Source organism: Hoplias malabaricus, chromosome 3 (genome assembly GCF_029633855.1).
Source record: "Hoplias malabaricus isolate fHopMal1 chromosome 3, fHopMal1.hap1, whole genome shotgun sequence".
Classification (NCBI taxonomy): Eukaryota; Metazoa; Chordata; class Actinopteri; order Characiformes; family Erythrinidae; genus Hoplias; species Hoplias malabaricus.
This window is the reverse complement of record NC_089802.1, coordinates 51535489-51557898: the sequence shown is the minus strand read 5'-3', so window position 1 is coordinate 51557898 and position 22410 is coordinate 51535489. Positions and strand designations below refer to the sequence as shown.

The window sequence follows — 22410 nt, the reverse complement described above, 5'->3', positions numbered from 1 at the left end:
GCTTTACTGTTCATAATATGTACACATATTCCAGCCCAAATACATAATCTCAATTTTAAAAAAATTGATTTCCAAAACAAGGAAACAATTTATAGCAAAAAAAAGAGAAAAGATTTTTGTGACCAAAAAGTTCTTGCAAGAAATGTAATGTTGCAAATCATCCATTTTTGCTTTTTACACTGGCTCTTTGTTGGCTTAGTTGATTTTAGCAGCAATGTTGAGTGGCACTTTATTTAGATTTTACAAAAAATTAGGGTTTTTTTCAGTCAGTGTATCCACACAGAAATGTTCATAGCAGACCCAGTAGTCTGTTGAAGATCAAAGTGATCCTGCTGCTCTGCAAACTCTTGGAACATGGAAGAACTTGACTGAAATCCTTATAGCTAGGCATAGGTGTACAGTTACATCACACAAGCAAAGACAAGCTTACTGCAGACTTAGGGAACATTTTCACTTGTATGGCTCAGGAAACCTGAAAGGAGAGATTGGATACATCTGGTCCAGATAATAATAATTATGTATATATAAAGCCCATGCCCCTGAAATCGATTATGCGGCAAAGAAAATGATGGTAATGATCATGATGATATATATAAAGCAACAAAACCTAAACGTGGATCAAAAATCATTGATGTTGTGATTTTTGTCTTTAGTTCAGCTGCACAGTGTTAATAAATTGGCAATCTGAGCACAGTGTAAGGCAGGGGTGTCAAACCAAATCCACGGAGGACCATGTGGGTGCAGGTGTACTTTTCAACCACGCAAAAGCCCCACACTACTGAAAGTCAAGATCTATTGATTAGATCCAATGATTAAAAACAGGTTGAATGAGGTGTGGCTTCTGCATGGTTGGAAAGAAAACCTGCACCCACACGGCCCTCTGTGGATCTGGTTTGACACCCCTGGTGTAAGGCATCAATGAGATCTAATATTTAGGAGAAGATACATGACATTCCTGTGCTCTTTGTCTCAGGACGAAAGTCTGGGCAGGCAGAAACCCTAACCAGTCTCCTTTTGTTCTCATTGCTGTAAAGGAGAAACGACAGAGATGTTGAAGAGACCTCATTTTGTCTTTTTCCTTTATGTGGTGGACCACCAGAAGAAATCTTTCACCGAGTAGTGGGCAAAGATGTAGGCAAAATATTTAAGGTGTCCTTTCCAACCTGCATCCTGAAGCAGCCCGGCCTGAAACCCATGGGAAAACTGCACTGAACAGGCCAGAGAACTATGGCAAAGAGTATGAGGAGCACTACAATGAAAACAGTCAGACGCTTCCAGTCTCCATAAAAGCCTAGAAAACGTAGAACCCTGCTCCCACAACTCTCTCTTTCTTCCTGTCTGTCCTCAGTCTCTTGTTTGCTCCCTCCAATATCAATGCAGACACAGTTGGGTGTCATGGGATTGGAGTAACAAAGCTTCTTTCCCTCCAGCCACATGTTTTTCTCCTGCTGTTGATCGCTGGGCAGTTGGCCCAGGACTTCCTGGCTGGTGGTCAGAGCTGGTGGACCATTCTTAGGCACAGAGGTCGGTTGTCGGCACAGAGGACAGGTGATCTGTGTGCCCTCTTTCTCCGGAGAAACAGTGATGAAGCGAGACAAACACTCCAGACAGAAAGTGTGGTTACACTCCAGAATCTTGGGTGTCTTGAAGGCATTGTCATATGAAGTGAAGCAGATAGAACACTCTGGACCTGAGTCCCAGATGCTGTCTTCACTTTTGCGTGTAAGTCTGTGACTGTGTGATGACACACGGGAAGGACTTCTGGTTACTACCTCTGGCATCTTTCTTCCTCTTCAAGGATTCAAAAATAAGGACTTTCTGTTTAAAACAAAATCATATTATTGGTAACATGACATAAATTGAGCCTGTTATTCAGATGTTAGCACCACAGGGCCACCACAATGCAGGTATTATTTGCTAACAAAGCTAACAAAGTAGGCAAAAGAACAGACTGACTTCAGTAGATGAATAAAGCAGTAAGCATGGTTCACTGTGAATTAAACTTAAATATATCTTGTAATAGCAATTATTCAGTATATCAATTATTTATTGCTTAATTCAAGGAAAGATTCTTACCAGGAAGTGAAAGGTATTGCTGTGTAAAAATCTCTGGAATGAATCAGCACAGGAATACTCTTGTATTTAATTACTCATTAAACCTATTTTTTATATATATCCTAAAAACTTCAGACACAGTCTTGCTCAGGAGACTTGTTTGCTGAACTCAGTTCCTCCACCACTTAGTCCACTATACAGTCCACTGTACCCGTAGCTCAGCTACTCTTTGCACACCTGAAGTGAAATGTCTGAAGACTGAAGCAGTTGTTCTGTCCTCTTCACTGTTAATTCAGTTGTTTCCCTCCCACCTGTCTCTCTGTGAGGCGGTAACCTTATGCAGCCAAACAGGCGGTAACAATGAGAAAAGGAAGAAGGAAGGCCTTTCAGAAAATGATAACATTCATGATACATGTGCATGCGCTCGCGCGCACACACACACACACACACACACACACACACAAGTATTCATATTCTGTGCAATAAGAGTGACAAAGCACTTACTAGTGTTTTTCAATGAGTTAGATATTCCATGATTTTGAAACATGACTAAAATGGCATTCTTTCACATTTCATGGCCTTGTTTTAGTACTGTGTGCAATAAGAAAAGAAAAGTTGCATCTGTCTATAAATTAAGTAAAAGAATATGAAAAATCCTATAAAACAATCAAACTCAAACTTGGTTCTCAGTTTAAAATGTCCAGGATGAACTTATCAGCGGGAATATTTACATCCAATGAATTAATTTTCAAATATTGTTCTTCAAAGAATTGTTACTTGAAAGTATTTTTTTTGGGAAAATATTTTTGGTTTCATTGTGCCATTACACCATAGAACCCTTTTGGCCATCTTTATGTTTAGGAGTCCATGTGTAGCTTGTTTTGATATTTACCCTGTTTGACACTAATCCTTTGCGCAATCATCAGACTCTACAGTATTACAGCCCATAAATTGCACTTTACCGTTAAAGGGGGTTTACTGGAATTTGATGTCATACAATATATTTTTATTGTACATAGCTGATAGTTTTACAGCTTATTTTGCTCTGTGAGGCCTATGATAAATAACTCTCACACACACCACACCTTGCTCCAACCTCTCTTGGTTCCACACCATGAATAGCTTTTCCTACTGCTCTATAATACTAATAACCCTTCATGATAGCATAATAAAACATGTAAATTGAGGAAACAAGTGCAGATTTCAAACCTGTGCCAAAGATGTATAAGACCAACAGCAGCTGTTTTGCTAAATGCTGATTTGCTAAAAGGTGTATTCTCATACTGATAAACGGTCAAATATAAGGAAGGAATCCAGGAATGTTTCTGGTGATCTGAATGCTTTCCAACAACTATTTGTGATTGTTTTGTATAATAAACACCAAACAAACAGGCAGTATGTCTATAAATATTGAAATGTATAATAAATATTGTTATCATTAAACAAAATAAACCTTGCAAATCCAAATAGGTATATTTGTTTAATACAACATTTTTATTATAAAATCAATGATATATGATATAATCACCATATTTGTAAATGTAATTTTAAGTTGTATTATTGCAATTTATTTTTAAATAAAATTAACCGTGTATTTGTAAATACATTAGCCTACACGTTTAGATTACATTTGGTCATTTGGTGATCAAAAATGTGAATGATTTTAATCTAGTAATTTCATAGTTAAAATACTATTTTTTTAATCTATGAAAACAGTAATAAATCCAATTCTGATGCTGAGTAAACTATGTAAAACACAAAGAAAGTTCACTCTTAGAGAAGTGTACTTTACAAGTTCAGTAACGTTCACAAGTTCAAAACTATACAACTATACAATTTTAGAACAAAAACAAATTCTGGAAAAAAGTTCTTCCATTTTCCTAAATTTAAAATATTAAATTAACATTATTAATATTAAATATAACAATTTAGTTTCTGGGCCTGTAGCTGTTTGTGAGAAGATTTATTACTACATGTAATTCATTAGTTGCATGTGATCATATTTCTTCTCTGTATATCTCACTTTCAGCAACATTTTACTTCAGGATGAAAATCTTACAAACTGCACTTGCATAAAAATGACAAAAGTTTTATTTTTTAATGGTTAACTGGTAGAAAAGAGGGCGGCACGGTGGCGCAGCAGGTAGTGTCGCAGTCACACAGCTCCAGGAACCTGGAGGTTGTGGATTCGGTTCCCGCTCCGGATGACTGTCTGTGAGGAGTTGGTGTGTTCTCCCCGTGTCCGCGTGGGTTTCCTCCGGGTGCTCCGGCTTCTTCCCACAGTCCAAAAACACACGTTGCAGGTGGATTGGCGACTCGAAAGTGTCCGTAGGTGTGAGTGTGTGAGTGAATGTGTGTGTGTCTGTGTTGCCCTGTGAAGGACTGGCGTCCCCTCCAGGGTGTATTCCCGCCTTGCGCCCGATGATTCCAGGTAGGCTCTGGAACCCCCGCGACCCTAAATTGGATAAGCGGTTACAGATAATGGATGGATGGATGGTAGAAAAGACATTCTGATTGAGGTGATGTAAATTACTGTGATTAAACACATCACAATGTGCCAATATTTTTGATGACATCTTTTACATTGACTGAGTTAAGGTACTTTAACATGCACCTGTTTGTGATACAATAAATATTTAGCTGCACACATATATGCAAAACCCCCCATAGATAACAATGCAGTTAAATGGGACCCTCATGAGCAGCTGTTTATGAGCCTAAGCTCACAGTGTCTTGAGTTGGTCGTGGGCTATAAGGGTATAAACCCCCAGAATTTTGGGCTGTGATGTGAAACTATTCAAGTATGTTTTGGATGAGCTGGAGTTTAAAATGTGATCCCAAACTACCCATTCAATATCAGTTTTTGACCTCAGGAATGTTCTCATGGCTGAACAACATATATAGACTAAATCCTTTCCACATGAGTAGACATGGTTACTGAGGTAATGGGGAACAAATATATATATATATATATATATATATATATATATATAATGCATGATGAAATTTACAGTGAACATCATTAAATGCTTTCATTGTTTATTATTTTATTAATGTGATAGATCTAAATGAAAATAAAATAAATTCCAGGTTTGTTTTTTAACAAGCTAATTTGAGTGGATTTGATGCATTTTGTTATTATATGCATAGAACACATTGCACAAAAACATTTATTCATTCATTCATTCATTCATTATCTGTAACTGCTCATCAAGTTCAGGATCGAGGTGGGTTCAGAGCCTACCTTGAATCATTGGGCAGGAATACACCCTGGAGGAGGCACCAGTCCTTCACAGGGCAACACACACTCACATCTACGGACACTTTTAAGTTGCCCATCCACCTACCGTCATGTATTTTTGGACTGTGGGAGGAAACCAGGTCCCTGGAGCTGTGACTTTGGGACATACATGCTGCGCCCCATGCTGCCTCACAAAAAAAAAAAAAAAAAAAAAAAAATCATGAATTAAGGAGCATTTATTTAGAAGGATATAAATGATACAAAGGTTTGATGTCACGTGTGTGTGTGTGTGTTTTTTGTTCTTTTTTTTTTTTTCTTTTTTGAGTAAATACAACATTGTTTTTTTAGTGTTATGGGTAACACCCTTGCCCACACAGCAGCAGACTTTTTGTTCAATCACATTTCCTAAACCATCAAGCCTGCTTCGCCAAGACTACTAATCTACTTATGTCTGCTTCCGTGATGATTCAATCATAAGTCATTGGGGAGAGACCCTGCTAAATGTAAAATATTTTAAATGTTTCATTTGCTTGATTATTAGTCAGGAGTAGGATTATTTATTGGCCATAGACTGGAATATTAAAATATTAATAAAATATTATTAATAAAATATAAAATATGTTACCTAGTAATGTTGTTAGATTACTGAGCTGAAGCTCAAGGTGACTTCAACTTGAAAAAAAGTTACCCTTGAGTGTGGTTCTAAGTTCACGTGAAATGACAGACACGGTGCTGGCATGAACTGAAGTTTTACAGACCTACAGCGGTAAACAAGCACTAAGCTATTGAGACGATGGCTCTGCTGAAAATTATTTTATGGACTGTAATGAAGCCTTTTCGGGAAGTTGTGATGCTCTGAGCAGAACGTGAGCTCAAAGTCTACCAACTCATTTCTGGTTCTAACTTTGTTTACTGTTGGCAGATACACACAATCATAATGAATGCTTTAAATCAGTTTTGGTTTACTCAGCACTCTGGTAATATAAAGAGTGTATAAAAGGAGAACCTATTCAGAATTAGAATTAGAATCAGAATCAATGTGTTTTCACACAGAGGAATTTGATCTCCGCGTTTAACCCAATCTGTGCAGTGAAACACACATTTACACACACACACACACACACACACACACACACACACACACAAGTGAACACTAGGGGGCAGTGAGCACACATGCACGGAGAAGCCAGAACCAAAGTATTTGGTTACTATACCAGTAACTTGCAGCCTGGTATACACAGATCACCCATAACATTATTACCACTTCTATGTTTCTATGTTTACTGTCCATTTTTCAGTTCCACTGTCCACAGGAGCACTTTGTTGTTCATCTGTTCCTCTGTATACATCGTCGGTTAAGCTATTATCTCTGACTTTACATTTACAAGGTGGACCAACATTGGTGTGTCTAACAGAGTGGACAGTGAGTGGATACAATGTTTAAAAGCTCTAGCATCATAGTTGTGTCTGATCCACTCATCCCAGCACAACACACACTAACACCACATTAGTGTCACTGCTGCGCTGAGAATGATCCACTTGCTCTGTGGTCGTCTTGACCATTGAAGGTCAGGGTTAAAGTGAGAAAATAATGTATACAGAGTAACAGATGGACTATAGTCTATAATTATAAACTATAAAGTGCACATGTATGGCCAGTGGAACTACAAGAATGGACAGAGAGTGTAGAAACAAGAAGGTTGTCCTGTTTAATTTAATTGTATTGCATCTCAAACATCAACCACGGAGACAGCAGTTATGCTGTTGGAAAGGTGGTGCAAACATATTTACGTACATCTTAATACTGCGTAACTTACTTCTATCTAAAAATGAAAGGACGACAGGTTTTACACTGCTAAAACTGGCATTCTAAACCCAGATTGTTATGGAATCTTTTAATAAAAACATAGCACAAAAAATAAGGAAATTTGTGTTTGGTAGATTAATTCTTTACTGTAACAATGCTTCTTGACAATACATCTAATATCATTGGAAAGCCTGTTAATTTCCCTTTTAAATGGTACCATATTTGTAAGGGACATGCATTAGTGTGATGAGCAGTTGAGCTGAGTATGTGGTTTGCGCCCATGGAAAAATTATGCTTATTTTGTGTGGTGTGGTGTGGCATCGCCTTCACTGGAAAAATGAGGCTTGTCATCATTGGAGGCAATCTCAATGCAGAGAGATATCGAGATGAAATTCTGTAACCAGTAGCAATCCCATATCTCCACAGTCTGGGACTGAACTCTATCCTCCAGGATGACAACGCTCACCCCACAGAGAGGGGTTTATCAGAGACTGGTATCAGCTTTGGCGTGCTGCTCATACCAGAGTGACCAACACATCTACATTGGCTGACTTGTGACAAATGCTGGTTGAAGAATGGGATGCCATCAGTGACCAGGTTGGTGACCAGCATGAGGAGGAGCTGCCAGGCTGTTGTGGCTGTATATGGATCTTCCATATGCTGCTGAGGCTCCTGTTTGATAAATGAATAAATTGTTAAATTGCCAATATATCCTATAGTCAATGGCAGAATAAGTTGTTTGGCATTGGCATAGAGTATATGGCAAATTTTTCATGGGCCCAACCCACATTCCCAGCTCTACTGCTCATCCCACAAATGCATATTCCTTATAAATGTTGCACCATTTAAAAGAGAAATTAATAAGCTTCCAATGGTATAAGATTTATTGCCAAGAAGCATTGTTACAACAAAGAAATATTCTAAAAAAACAAACACAAATTTTCTTACTTATTTTTAGCTTTAGATGATAATGACAAAGACTAAATAAGCCCTGTGTTGTGGGGTGATTTAGGCATACAACATCTGAATTACATTATGCTTAATTTGTTGGTTCAATTTGTTTTTTCACTGAATGCGTGTTGCCTTGTGAAGGACTGACGCCCCCTCCAGGATGTGTTCCTGCCATGCGCCCAGTGATTACAGGTAGGCTCTGGACCCTCTGCGACCCTGAATTGGATAAGCGGTTACAGACAATGAGTTAAAATCAATAATCCAGTGACAGGGATTAAGGCTAATCCCTAATGTTGTATTGAAATTTTACTCTGAAAGGAAACTAGTCAAAGTCTAGACTTAAATCCAGTCTTTGAAACTGGTAGCAATTTATATATATTTATATATATAAAAGGTGTGCTCAGTAACCCCACATCACATATAGCCAACAACAAATACAGTCTTGACTACTCGTCTATTCCTGTAAACTCGTATTACCTGCGCAGCAGGTAGTGTCGCAGTCACACAGCTCCAGGGACCTGGAGGTTGTGGGTTCGATTCCCGCTCCGGGTGACTGTCTGTGAGGAGTTGGTGTGTTCTCCCCATGTCTGGATGGGTTTCCCCCCGGGTACTCCAGTTTCCTCCCACAGTCCAAAAAAACATGTTGGTAGGTGGATTGGCGACTCAAAAGTGTGTGTGTGTTGCCCTGTGAAGGACTGGCGCCCTTGTGCCCAATGATTCCAGGTAGGCTCTGGACCCACCGTGACCCTGAACTGGATAAGTGGTTACAGATAATGAATAAATTAACTATTATTAGTACCAGTAATTGTTAGTACCAAGAAGAAATGTTGATAGGACTTTATCTTATAACCCTAAACATTTTTAATGAAGCATCAAAACATTGACTCCAAACAGAAGATTCACAGGCGCACTTTTTTTTTTAATATTGAAGAATACATTCATTCATTATCTGTAACCGCTTATCCAGTTCAGGGTTGCAGTGGGTCCAGAGCCTACCTGGAATCATTGGGCGCAAGGTGGAAATACAACCTGGAGGGGGCGCCAGTCCTTCACAGGGCAACACAGACACACACACACACACTTTTTGAGTCGCCAATCCACCTACCAACGTGTTTTTGGACTGTGGGAGGAAACCGGAGCACCCGGAGGAAACCCATGCGGACACGGGGAGACCACACCAAACTGACAGTCACCCGGAGCGGGAATCAAATCCACAAACTCCAGGTCCCTGGAGCTGTGTGACTGCGACACTACCTGCTGCGCCACTGTGCCGCCCATTGAAGAATACAGCTGTAAATAATATAAATAACCCAAATGTAACCAATTTGTTCTGAGTAAATCAAAGCTTTATTCCTGTAAACACTGAAATTATATTTAGATTTTTTTAACTTGATGAATATTTCAATTTGAATATCAACATACAAAGAGTACATGACCATAAATCTATACATTAACATATAAAAACAATTTGTACAAGATTTCCAGTGGCTGCACAACAGCTAATAAAAACAACATTGGGAACATAAACTCAAGGCATTGTCACGATCAGTGGGTTATATTTTCAACATCTATTACATGTTGTCACAAATCCATAGTTTGGGTTTTGCTTTTTATGTAAATAATTTTATACTACTGTTCAACTCATACAGAAAATGTAATCGTTCTATTGCATAATGTAATAAAATAAAAACAAACACACCAAAATCTGCTTAAGACAACCTCAAATCCAACATGATCACACATAGAAAATAGAAAACATGATATTTATATGTATTTTAATTTTTTTTAAATTAAATCAACAAACTCAAATGTGACGTTTAATGAATAGACCACTTCTTCAGACACAATAATTCACCAATTTTTACTATTCCAGCAGTTGCTTAAGAAGACCACACAATGTTTACTATCAATCTTTTTGGCACTTCAGTGGTGTTGGCTGTGCAGTCAATCTATACAGCAGAACTGCAGATCACATTCAAACATGTTCACATTCTGTCATTGTGTTTTTTTACTATATATGGCAAATGTAAAAACCAGGAAAGAATTACTACACTTAAATTAAAAGAGGGCAGAACAAGTGCAAATTAAAGCAAGATTTTTTTATATTTGGTTGAAATCTATAGTGCCATAACAGAGTAATGATAAGATATAGAGCAGGTAATATATTGGAGCTATTTCCCAAATGTACAAAACTAGACGTGTCTATTATCTTTAAAAGTGCACTAAGTATTCTACATGACATTTAAACAGCTCTTATAATGACTTTAGGGTTCATCAAGTATTCCTAAAACCACTGTTCCTGAAAACACAGTGATAATTATTCAGCATCTTGAATAAGGGCTGATATTAATCTGCAGAAATTTGCTCAGCATAATGTAGTTTATACACTTTTTATGGGGGATTTAAGAAAAACAAAATGGGACAAACACAAATGTGCAAAAAATTCTTATAAAAGTTTCTTTTAGACCCACAATCAAAAACATACAATATGAAAATAACAAAATAAATATATAATTTAAAAAGTTTGAAAATACCAAAATCCCATAATAAAACAAATACACTCCTGTAGTGTTTCAAAACCAAATGACATTCTTTCATTCTGCATACAAAAACAAATAAGGAATATACATCAAACTATTAGCCCATTTAAATAACCAAAGAAAATACCCATAACTTTGAGAGACGTAAACAATTATTCATTTAAATGCTCCAACACATTGCTGGCCTTCACGTTTTCTCTCAGCACACAGAGCCTACTGGATGGTCACGTTGTACACCTTTGTTACTGGCCCCGTTGCCATGGTAGTGCTGTTGGCGGCTAAGGATGCTGAAGGCCTCTCTCTCCGGACATATCTTGGTTTGCGACCTGAAGATTAGATCAATAAGATAAACATTAATAATGCTTACCAGATATTAATTATACCATACCTTACTATATTTTAATTAAAGATTAAATGAGTACATATAGAATCCAGTTCAACACAGTGAATATAAGAACATAGCAATAGTGGTAGCAATATGGCCAAAAGGGTGGCGCAGAATGTAGTGTCACAGTCACACAGCTCCAAGGCTTCAAGTCCCGCTCCAGGTGACTGTCTGTGAGTTTGGTTAGTTCTCCCTGTGTCCAAGTGGGTTTCCTCGGGGTGCTCCAGTTTCCTTCCACGGTCCAAAAAACACATGTTGGTAGGTGGATTGGTGACTCAACAGTGTCCATAGGTGTGAGTTTGTGAGTGAATGTATGAGTGTGTGTCACCCTGTGAAGGACCGGTGCCCCCCCCAGTGCCCAGTGATTCCGGGTAGGCTCCAGACTCTGGACTGGATAAGCGATTACAGACAATGAATAAATGAATACGACCAAAACCTGAAGCTTTCATCTTCTTACCTGAAGCAGTTTCAGCAGGTAACATGACAGCCTAAAAAAATACAATCAAAGCACACAGGGTTATAGAGCTTCAACTGTGTAAATGACCTAAATGATGACAAATAAATACAAAATGTTATAAAAGTACTTACCGTCTCACTGGGTTGAAATATGAAAGCTGATGAAGAGATAACACATACATTTACATATTTTAATCTGTTCAGTTAACATGAACTTAAAAATTATGTAAATTAATTAATCATTCTATATAATGTATCTACTCTTCTATTCTATATTCAGACATAGATTTGTAAAAGTTAATACATTTTTATTGTATGTCACTACCTTTGTTGCGCTTGTAGAAAACACCGGGGAGACGGTTGGAGCGTTTGAGGTAGAAGAATGAAGCAACAGATAGAATAAGGAATAAACTGATCAGCAGAGTCCCCAAAAGCACAGAGGCTGCCACTCCTGGACCACCTGCACACAAACCACAAATCAAGTTTACAAGTGAAAATATTGAAAACCATCACTGTAATATCAAAACCTATTTTAAACTTAAGAACATGACAGCTGCCTTTCACATTGTGTAAACAATGTATGATATACAGACCAACAGAAAGAAAAACAAAACAAAATACATTTGTTGAACAAAGGGTCAACTTAAATGTACATTAAAGCTAACATTATCCCTTTATCTGTAAACTGTATACAAGGTGGTATGGAGACCTTATCATTCATATATGTTAAGATACTGCTTTAACTTTGCAAAAAATAAAAATAATAATAATCATACAATCAGCACCAATACAAAATCACAAAGATAAAAATTTTGTCTTTTAATTAATGTATTGTGAATTTTGCTTGTTAAGGTTAAAACCATCTACTTTCTGACGTATTTACTGACTAAAAGGTAGTATAGAAAATCCTTGCATTGAAGTCACTCTCCGATAATTGATTAAAGCCGTAAAAATAGGATGCCTCACACAGCTGAGGGTGGGCAGTCTGTGAGGCGTTTTTGGACTCCACAATCCACTTAAAATCCATGAGGTCTGCTCTGCCCCGCTGCTGTAACTTACATGAAGGCTCACTACATCTTTAGCAACTTTGCAAACAATAAACATTCATTCACTCATTGTCTGTAACTGCTTATTCAATTCAAGGTCGTGGTGTGTCTGATGACTACAAGAAATCACTGAGCGCAAGGCAGGAACACGCCTCAAACTGAAAGTGGCATCACAAACTCAAATATTCACTCACACACTCACACCTAATGACACATTTGAGTTGCCAATCCACCTAGCCTTTGTGAGTGTTTTGAGTGTACTGTGTAGGGAAATTCGAGCAAATAAACCATGTACCTTCCATTGTTTTAACAAGGTCACAATGTCATTGATCCAAAGCACAATAGCACCCCCTTGTGAAGCAAGAAAAAGCGTCAGGTCCAAATCCCAACAGTGAGAGTATGTGAAAATATATTTGATGTTAAAATGCAGTTCCAAGAGAAGTACTTCTTCAGAATGTACTTATATTTGGTCTGGTTGTCATATGAATATTATGTTGATGGAAGAGGTTCCTTAGGTTTATAATGTAAGAAAACTTGGCTGTATGAATTTGTCTGTTAGAACCCAGCTTCAAAGCAGAAACGCTTATCTAAAATGCTGACTACTTATTTCATTCATTATACATGCTCTAGGATCTGATAGACAGAACACGGAAAGGTTAAAAACATTCAAATTAAAGTATTTCACTTACGACATTTACTTGTGTACAAACTGCAGATAAAATATTGTGTATAGAATGATGATAATTACTGAATCTGAAGCCACTGGCATGAGATATTTCTCTATTTAAAAATAAATTGTTTATTGTAATCTTACCAATATTAATCAGTGTAAAAATTGATGTGAGGTCCTTGCTCCCTGCTGAGAAAGGTAAAACAGAAAGAGAGCAATAAATATATAAATAAAATTATTACTGTTTCAGACTAAAATTGCATAACAAACCAACTGTTTTATCTGACAATAATTTTGTATAAACTTTAAAAAGGCAAAAGAGGAATTACAAAGTTCATTCTACTTTATTCTATTTATCAAGTTTCCCCACACATCACACTTACTGTAGTTGCAGAGTGTCAGGTTCAAAGAGTCACATGGCACGCATAACTCAGTGTTGTTCACCTGAACATACAGGCACCCTTAGTGGAGAATAAAAGTCTCCATTAAGTCAAAACTGCTCACTTGTTCATTCACATAACACTTCAACAAACTTTGAATTGTGTTTACTAAACAGGAAATGTGGGCAAAACCATTTGCATTTCAATACTGATTAGATCCAAATATATTTTGACAGTTACTCTAAAACAGTAAATCAGTTTTCCAATGTAACTACATGAAAACATCTACTGATTAAAGCAGATTTTCAAATTTGATCATAACTCTTTATTCGTGACAATTCCTGTATGTGTTGCAGATAAGAAGAACTTTGTGAGTGAATGAAGTTGAACATTTGATATAGTTGCTATACCAGGATCACAATATGTGCTGTTTGCACAGGTTTCATTCATCTTCTGTGTTCTTCCACAGCAAGCTTTTGTGTCTCCTAACAGAGCCTAGAGGTAAACACACATACATACCATACTTGAATTTGTGGAACCAGAGCTATCACTTAATTGTAAAAGAATATATGTACATGATATCTAAAACACAATCTATGTCCTATATGTAAAAGCTAACAACTTGTTTGTGTTCACTTCTTTTTTTACAATTTTTTTTTTGCTATTTTATTAATGTAAATTAGAGCTTTTTTGTACAGCCTAACTGCCACAGAATCTACAAAGGCTCCGAGCAGAGATAAACAGAAATAAGTACCTGTACTACTTGAATTTCTAACAAAAGAAGTGCCACCCCCATAATGTAGTAGACTCTGATCATATTGAAAGCCATCCTGTGGGTTATACTGGATCTAAAATGAACAAATGATCAGTATTAAGAGGTAGTCATTATGATCATGTATAATTGTCAACATATATTCTTCCCTGATCATAATGTGCATGTCATCAATAATGTTACTTAAAGCATTGTTTCTCAATCCTACTTCTGTTAGCATTCTTCCCTGCACAGTGGGCGTTAATGAGCTGAAACTTTAGGTCAGAGGTACTGAGAGTAGGGAAATGGTAGGTATAACTTAATAAGTAATACTGCTGCCATTCAAATGGCAGAGTGAATGTTGGTTGCCAGCTTGGGCAGGACCACCACAGTTTAACAATTAAGAGTCCTTGGACGAGTCTCCTAAAGCTACATTAGACTATAACAGTAATGTGAAATAGGCGTCTGCCAAATGCCAGCGATCTACATGTAAATGCGCATTCCAATCGCTTTACGTTCAAGAAAAAGGAGCACCTATGTGAATGTTTAAACTGACGATTCAGACACGGGCGCTACAATACGAACAGAAGTATTACCAAACAGCAAATGATCTGCTCGGCAAACGTTTAAACCAGAAACATCGGATGAATTAAATCAAAACCCCGCAACAGGAGCAGCATCTGTCTCCAGCCACACGGCGACTATGATATGTTCTGCGTTATTTCTCAACGACACTGGGAGACAGGTCAGTTTTATTTAAACATGTTGAGAACTGAGAAAAACACTCACCTGTCAGCTTCTGAAAGTCCTGCCCGCAACACTGTGCTTCCTGTTTATGAAATCGCCTTCCAAAATAAAAGTTTTTTGTTATTCAAGGAAATCCACATTAAATGTTGTAAGTAAATAAAGAAAATCCAGATTAATCAAGTGAGCGAAACCCTACAGTAAATTTTGGCGTTACCCAACTTAACTGAACTCACAAGAGGAGTGATATAGCTAGCTAGCTGGTAAAATGAAATAGGTATAATTCAGCAGCCAACATAACTACATAAATACATTGCCTTTAAAATTAGAATATTATATACAACGCTTATTGATAAATTATATTGCAATTAGTTTTTATTGACGTGATCGATAGATACAAATATAGATCAATTCATTGACTGCTTCTTGTTTATGATCTGTAAAAATATAATTAGATGAGTAAAAACTAATAAACATATATATAATCATCAAGATTAAAACCATATGGTTTAGGCTTAATTGTTAATACATTAAGTCAATGACATGTCACAGTCTCAAACTGTTACATTCAGACAGACAGGGTTTCTTACATCACAAACCTATGGAACCAATCCTGTCAAGTTGTAGGGTGGAGATTTTGAGCTGCAGAAGATCAGTAGATGGGTGGATGGAAATAGAAAAATAGAATAATCTCAAAAGAACAACAAACATGTATAAATAAAGAAGAAATAATACAGCTGGAAAAACAAAAGAAAAGCAACAACAACAACAACAACAACAACCCAGGTACACACGCCACTGTAAAATGTTACAGATAAATCCGTGAGCAGATTTTTGTGGGTAAACTTAATCCCGAACCTAGAGCCTGCCAATTTATGAAATCCATGTTTATATGATTTTTTTACAGCGAGAACTTACCATTTTCCCCTACTGCGCAGTAACTTCAGAGCAGACTGCAGAAGGCTGTTCGGTTCATTATACTGTCCGCGGTATGACCGTTAATCACCGTCACGTGCCCTGAGGAATGTAGTGCTCGCGAGGCGATATTTATCCGCTGTGGTACCTCAGGCGTCGAATATTTTCACAGTTTTCGTCCTATTTAATCCTGAAAGTCTTGTTTGTTTTGACCTACTTGTTTTATAGTAAGTTTTGGGAGCAATGTTCCACTCTTATAGATAATATGATGATTTAATCCCGGCTGCGAAGTGTTTGCGAGCTCCAGCTAATTCTACACACAGAACAGCGAATATTGTGTAGATAAATCTCAGAATATCAGAGTATAATATAATATGTCTCGAATGTCTGTAAGAGCCAAAACTGAACGGAACAATTAATAATAAATTATACCCATATCATTAAATAAAATGAATAATTTTGCTGTGACAATGTAAATAGACATATTGTTCCCTTTTTATTTATTTTATTTGTTTATTTTACACGCTTCTGGTTTATTTATTAATATATGTTTTGTGGGTTTCAGTGAGTACAGCTGAGTAGGTAGGTTGGAGAGCCAAGTTAAAGTGAATGTTATTTTTTTATGTTTTATTTCGGTGGCAGTGCAGAGCGGTACTGGAAATGAAGCCCAACGTTTGGAACGTTAAAGATATTTTGCAAATCCCATCTACCTCTATGTGAGTCTGCAACTTTTGTCTCACTTACTGACACTTATTTAATTAGCCCGGTTCACAGAAACCTTAGTTTGGTGAAATGTAACATTTACATATTTAAATCTCTTGCACCTGTATGACAACCAAGGGCCCTTTCATCATATTAATTAGACCTTTTATTTCTTAGGACTGCAAAAGCTGGCAAGGGTGTTGCAACAAGTGACTACTCCAGTCTGACAGACTCCCAGTTTCTGTTTGGATCTCAGTTTTTACTTGAGAACTCTCAAGGGTTTTCACAGGAGATGAGTGGACCATCCAGAGGTTCTCAGCCAGCCTCACAAGAGGTAGGATTTAAATTCTTTGTAATGTATTGTAAGTTAGTTGTTTCCAAATACATGTATCTGTCAAGTTCAATCTTTTTGACAATTGCGTTATTTCTCATTTAACAGTTTTTGCAAAAAAATCTAAATCTGTATTGCTATATTTCTAATTGGGTTTACTTACATGTCTAGACTAGATTTCACAAAAGCATCTTGGAACAAAGAAGATTCTTAAGTGATAGAGCATCACACTGAACGCTCTCTCACTCTGATAAGATGATCTCTTAACACCAAGGTGTTTTTGGTAAACTGGGCCCTGGTCAGTTAGCGAGTTAAGTGTTTGTTTGGTTTTTTTTCTTCAAAATGGTACAAAGGCTATACTGTTGCAAATATATGTTGCACTCAAATGTTTATTTGCCCAAAGTGGCACTTTCTGATTTATTGGTTTTATTATTTATTTATTTATTTATTTATTTATTTATTGCTTTCAGTACATTTTGTGGCACATTTCTACTATGTGTTAAATATTTGTTTAATAATTGGAATTTGGATAAGCGCACCTGCCAAGTATGTGTCTTGAGCTTTGTTCATTAATATAATTTTTGTTATATCATACCTAAACCTTGACAGAAAAATGAGCTGAAAGTATCAACCAGTTATCATTCTAAGCCTTTGCTTTTTGGAGATGGCAAAGCGAACCTCAGTGGTGGTAAAACGCTGGGCATTTTAGACAGATTTGAAGAAGAGAAAAAAAAGGCCAAAGAGAAGTAAGTTACGATATATTAAGTTGCAGTACACACAATAGTCTCCCCATCTGTTACTCTGTTTGAAGAGCTTATGCTTATGCTTGTCTTTAATATACAAGCATTGACTTTGAAATCTTGAGACCATGTCAGCAAGAAACATGACCTAAGGTACTGGGATGTAATTTTTTGAAAATAATCTTTTTTAGTATGCATGTTAATTCTTACATCATCCGATGCGAGTGGCAGCCTTCCCAGTAGTTCTGTCCTTCAGTGCTGTACTGTACTGGTTTAAACTGTTTACGCTGCTTACATTGGTTAATTGCTCTACATTTTTCTATTTAAATTTTGTACATTTTATATTCAATTTTATTTTATATTTAAATTTGCACTTACTATTTTAGATTTTATATTTAATTAAACATTCATTTCTATACTCTATACTCAATTCTATATTTCTACTATTTCTGCCATTATATTATATTTATATGTTAATTTCTATATTTCTATTTTTGTTGTTTTATCTTATTTTTATATTATAATCTTGTATGTGGAATAGCTACTGGATGCCTTACATTTCTATCTATCTATCTATCTATCTATCTATCTATCTATCTATCTATAAGATAATGATAATGATGAAAAGTCAATAAAAATGATTATATTCATGAGGTTTGTTTTCTTATGTTTCCCACTGCTGTTATTTAGTGAAATTCTTATCCAAGGACTCAGACAGCTGCATGATGGTTTGGAAAATGTAAGTATTGAAGGGACAAAGGTTTTAGTGGTGATATTTGTGAAACTATTGTTGTATTCATGTTGTTATTATCATCTCAAAATATTTTTATATTTTGTTTTAGATCAAAAATACTTTTTTGAACATTGTTGAAGAGAGCTGTGATTTCACTAAAAAGACTGTAGCTGAAAGTTTGGATGAGCTTAGAAAAGCAAGTAAATATCACTGTGCCATTTATAATGATCTTTTATTTACTTTCCTAAAGTAGTGATTCAGTTAATTTTGTCCATATGTGCAGTTTGTCTAGCAGACAGTGCTATTGCTTTCAAATATGGGTAATTGTGTGAACACAAGTGTGTGACTAATACAGGTTTTGCAGTAGTTTGTGCCAAAATTTAGAATGCAGCATGGCCAATATGGAATACAGATGATTAAAATAATAATAATAATATACACAGAATATCACCCAAGAGCATCATGTTTTAGTTGCAGTGAACATTTATTTAGCACTAATGTATTATTTACTTTTTCACAGATCACAGACACATTGTGTCCTCAGCATAGGACTGAGTATCGTGTCAGCAAGGCAGCATAGGATTCTCAGTTTAGCAATGCAAAAGACAAGCAGGATAGTTTCTTCAGAATAGTAGCATAGCATCTAAATAGCATAATGTTGATTTTCTATGTAACGAGTTGTGTCTTTCCTACAGTTTGCCTGTTCGTCATCATCTCAATTAGCTGCAAGTTGTAAAGCAGAAAAACAAAGTTGACACATGGGGGAGCACTAACTTTCCAAAGCAGCCATGCTGACAAGGCTGCCAGTAGATGTCTGCAGACATTTTGTTTATTGGTCTTGTGCACAAGGCTGATTACCTCAAATTGGCAGTAATTGGTTCAGTTAGTCAACTTCTAAACACTTCCTTATTTATGTTAAATTATTTCATGTAAATGTTGTGCTTTACAGTTCAGGTTGATTTAACCAACATTAGGGAGACAATCACAGCTCAGGCTGAAATACTGATGAATCTGCAGAAAGAGAGAGACAGAGAGATAAAGGACAGTGAAAGTAAGGTGGGTGCTCAACATCCTGGAATCAGATGTCAAGTGACTTAATGATTGCTCAAGTTTGCATTTAAATATTTGGAAAATTTTTAAATGAAAACATTTTCTTGATTATTTGAACAAAGGAGTTTTCTTGTTGATATCCTTGCGTTTCATGTGACATGTGCCACTAGTTTGACAGTGGCACTGGAAGAATTATAGCTCAACGTAAATTGTTTTATATTCTGACATACAATGCACTATGTGAGTGCAGAAAACCTTAATTTATAATTTAGACTTTTTAATACATAGTTTGTAAGGTGACATTTGATATTTAGCCTCAGCCTCAGGTGTGGATACACAACCACTCATCTCACATTTTCACACAAGGAGAACTAATATGACTAACAGAAGATAACTGCTTGTTTTCCTCTTCATTACAAAACACAGTGGGATCCTTTCCCCACTTGATGCATAGAGGTGGTGGACCTCTGTGTTTTTAAACACTGTGAGACCCTCTAATAGGGATAGGAGCTATGTATGAGATGTCCAGCTTTCACAACTCTTTACATTAGTGCTGTACTGCAAAAGACACTCAAACCCTAAAATGACAACCACAACAATTAAAATGTGATGAAACGCAAGGATTGTGTATTTTTATATTTGAACATTATATAGCAGAGAAACAGCTGTATACATGATAAATTGGAACGATTTATTTTAAAATCAAGGCTCTAAGTGTAATTTCTTTTCTTTTTTTTAATGGCTTAGACCACTTTGGCTGTAAAAGATATTAGCACACACATGCTTAGGCTTCAGCAAGATTTGGAATTTCTGAAAGTAGAACAGAGCAAGGAGCAGAGTGTACTGGGGGAGATCCAGTCGATGCTCAGCACAATAATATCTTCTTACTACACTGGAGCTTATTATAGGCCTGTTAGAATGACTGACAACACTGCTCAGACATCACCTGGTCTTGTAGAGAATTTCTGTGTCAGTACAGAGGAAAAGCAAAGTTGTGAAGACTTTGGGCTGTGCTATAGGGCCATTATACATTCGAAGGAACAAGTAGACTGGACTACCTGTCCTGTTATAACAAAATCTCCACAAATGCTCAATACAGGTGCATATTTCAGGGTTTTAGGCCCTGTGTCTGTTGATAAGCCGAAGCAAATATTTAAACAAGCACCTGAGAAGTCTTGCTCCAAGCTCTCTGTTAAGACTACACCTTTAAGCTCACTGGATGCTACTAGACAGAGGAGTTTTACAGTAGGAGCATCTGCACAAATGAAACCAGGGAAACCTTTGGTAGATAGGGAGGAAAATGGATGTACAACATGGACGGACGTATCCAAACAAAATAAAATGCCCAAGAGGGGACAAAAAACTCAGCATTTCAAAAGAAAGAAACGAGCTTTGATTTTACCACAGAGGAGACCAAATAAAAGCATGGCTTTGGTTAATATATTTGAGGATGGGCAGCATGATGAAGAAAAAGAAAATAGGATGCCTCTATCAACAATCCAAACTGTTTCAAAAAATAATCCACCACATACTCAACAGCGAGACATAACCAAACTGACCAAGAGGAGTGAATGCGGACAGCACCTGAATCCTTGGTCATGGAGCCAGAGCAGCAGTAGCTCCCAGATAATGGTGGAATATGAAAAAGCTGAACAGGAGATGATGCCTAAGCCCAAAGTCAATACCATAATGGGACAGAAAGGCATCTGGCAGCTCTTTGACTTTATTAGTGACTCTGATTAACTCACTTATTAATACTCTTAATGTTCTGATGGAGCTTAATCTAGTCAGTTTATGTGTTGTTTTATGTAACATAGACAAATAGTGTTAGAATGTTGTACCTAATGTTTTATTTATTTATTTATTTATTGGCACTTGTTGACTTGAAGTATTTTTTTTTGTTTGATTCCACAGTAACAGTTTATGCTATTCATGATAGTTAAATAGTTAAAACACACAAATGCTTTACTGTATAAAAGCAAAATAATCATTAGTCTTGTTTTAAGAAGCAGATTTGATATGTTGGTGACTAGAAAAAAAGCATTGTCTTGTAAAAAACAACATTTTTATTATTGTGTAAATAATATTTGCACACAGGTTATTATTAGGTTTACTTACATACATTTCCAGTGATTTTGTTTTCTGTTTGTGTGTAAGCTGCATTTTGAGTACCTTCCGTACAAACCAATCTCAAAACAAAGTAAAATAAATAAAATTTTCCTTACCTGTATTATTGGAACTGAACACTAGTCCACACTAGTATTAGATAAACCAAAGTCTCAAAATCACGAGTTTCCTTTGAAAAAAGTTCAAGGAGAATTCCACCATTTTACATTTTATTCTCTATTTATATATATAAATTTAGTCATTTAGAGTGGTTCAGTTTGAAACTGTACAGTTTTAGAGATTTGCAAACATCGATTTCTTCACATTAAAGCAGACATAAAACAGAGAATTAGAAATTTTCAATGCAAAAATAGCCTATTGGCTTCAAAACTACAAGTGAACTTTCGTGTATATTATAATGTATGATGTAATTATGATCATTGTAACAGTGGTCATTCTACACATTTTTTTTATTGTTTTTTCTTTGTGCCTTAGAACGGCATCCATGCGCCATTTCTTATATACAATTAATTTTTATACAATTTAAAATACAATTATCAGGCAACATATTTGTAATCATTTAATTTCTACTTTCTGTGAAGTAGAGATTGTAGAGATGTTATATATTTCAGTCATCTTTAGCCTATCACTGCTGTGAAAAACCTGACTCAGTAAGTATCTGTAGCAATCACTGTGAATGACTTTTGCAGTTGTTTATCTACATTATTGAATTATGTAGGATTTCTATTTAAGGTGCAGTTACTGAAGAATAATTTCATGTAATAATTAGAGAGTATGTCCTTTTTC

At 36.3% G+C, this 22410-nt stretch overlaps 3 protein-coding genes across 8 annotated transcripts; 1 reads left to right on the top strand and 2 right to left on the bottom strand.

The window, feature by feature from the left end:
• Nucleotides 1–1016: 1016 nt before the first annotated feature.
• On the bottom strand, nucleotides 1017–2192 carry LOC136690813 (RING finger protein 223). The gene is made up of 2 exons (XM_066662842.1): nucleotides 2077–2192; nucleotides 1017–1818 (listed from the first exon to the last, which is right to left on the bottom strand). The coding sequence occupies exon 2, from the start codon at nucleotides 1779–1781 to the stop codon at nucleotides 1110–1112; it is 672 nt and encodes a 223-aa protein (XP_066518939.1). The 5' UTR covers nucleotides 1782–1818; nucleotides 2077–2192; the 3' UTR covers nucleotides 1017–1109.
• Nucleotides 2193–9404: 7212 nt separating this feature from the next.
• On the bottom strand, nucleotides 9405–16051 carry c3h1orf159 (chromosome 3 C1orf159 homolog). 5 transcript variants are annotated; one of them, XM_066666323.1, is made up of 11 exons: nucleotides 15945–16051; nucleotides 15617–15668; nucleotides 15072–15127; nucleotides 14286–14379; nucleotides 13942–14026; nucleotides 13535–13612; nucleotides 13296–13340; nucleotides 11761–11895; nucleotides 11568–11593; nucleotides 11437–11467; nucleotides 9405–10920 (listed from the first exon to the last, which is right to left on the bottom strand). In XM_066666323.1, the coding sequence occupies exons 4-11, from the start codon at nucleotides 14358–14360 to the stop codon at nucleotides 10808–10810; spliced, it is 588 nt and encodes a 195-aa protein (XP_066522420.1). In that variant the 5' UTR covers nucleotides 14361–14379; nucleotides 15072–15127; nucleotides 15617–15668; nucleotides 15945–16051; the 3' UTR covers nucleotides 9405–10807. The 5 variants fall into 5 exon arrangements, with proteins under 5 accessions (XP_066522420.1, XP_066522424.1, XP_066522421.1 ...); XM_066666327.1 differs by lacking the exon at nucleotides 14286–14379 and having other exon boundaries at nucleotides 15945–16050; XM_066666324.1 differs by lacking the exon at nucleotides 15617–15668 and having other exon boundaries at nucleotides 15945–16047.
• LOC136692709 (interactor of HORMAD1 protein 1) lies at nucleotides 16044–21916 on the top strand. 2 transcript variants are annotated; one of them, XM_066666321.1, is made up of 8 exons: nucleotides 16044–16168; nucleotides 16584–16657; nucleotides 16821–16977; nucleotides 17584–17720; nucleotides 18405–18453; nucleotides 18557–18647; nucleotides 19397–19503; nucleotides 20245–21916. In XM_066666321.1, exons 2-8 carry the CDS (start codon nucleotides 16602–16604, stop codon nucleotides 21238–21240), a joined length of 1593 nt encoding a protein of 530 aa, XP_066522418.1. In that variant the 5' UTR covers nucleotides 16044–16168; nucleotides 16584–16601; the 3' UTR covers nucleotides 21241–21916. The 2 variants fall into 2 exon arrangements, with proteins under 2 accessions (XP_066522418.1, XP_066522419.1); XM_066666322.1 differs by having other exon boundaries at nucleotides 16045–16168; nucleotides 16589–16657.
• The last annotated feature ends 494 nt before the right edge of the window (nucleotides 21917–22410 follow it).

Coding starts and splice junctions, on each gene's coding strand:
- LOC136690813 (XM_066662842.1), bottom strand. CDS start 1,781: ATGCCAGAGGTAGTAACCAGAAGTCCTTCCCGTGTGTCATCACACAGT.
- c3h1orf159 (XM_066666323.1), bottom strand. CDS start 14,360: ATGGCTTTCAATATGATCAGAGTCTACTACATTATGGGGGTGGCACTT. Junction 13,341..13,534: donor CCTGACACTCTGCAACTACA/GTAAGTGTGATG, acceptor TACCTTTCTCAG/CAGGGAGCAAGGACCTCACA. Junction 10,921..11,436: donor ACCTGCTGAAACTGCTTCAG/GTAAGAAGATGA, acceptor TCTAATCTTCAG/GTCGCAAACCAAGATATGTC.
- LOC136692709 (XM_066666321.1), top strand. CDS start 16,602: ATGAAGCCCAACGTTTGGAACGTTAAAGATATTTTGCAAATCCCATCT. Junction 16,658..16,820: donor CAAATCCCATCTACCTCTAT/GTGAGTCTGCAA, acceptor TTTATTTCTTAG/GACTGCAAAAGCTGGCAAGG. Junction 18,454..18,556: donor TGCATGATGGTTTGGAAAAT/GTAAGTATTGAA, acceptor ATTTTGTTTTAG/ATCAAAAATACTTTTTTGAA.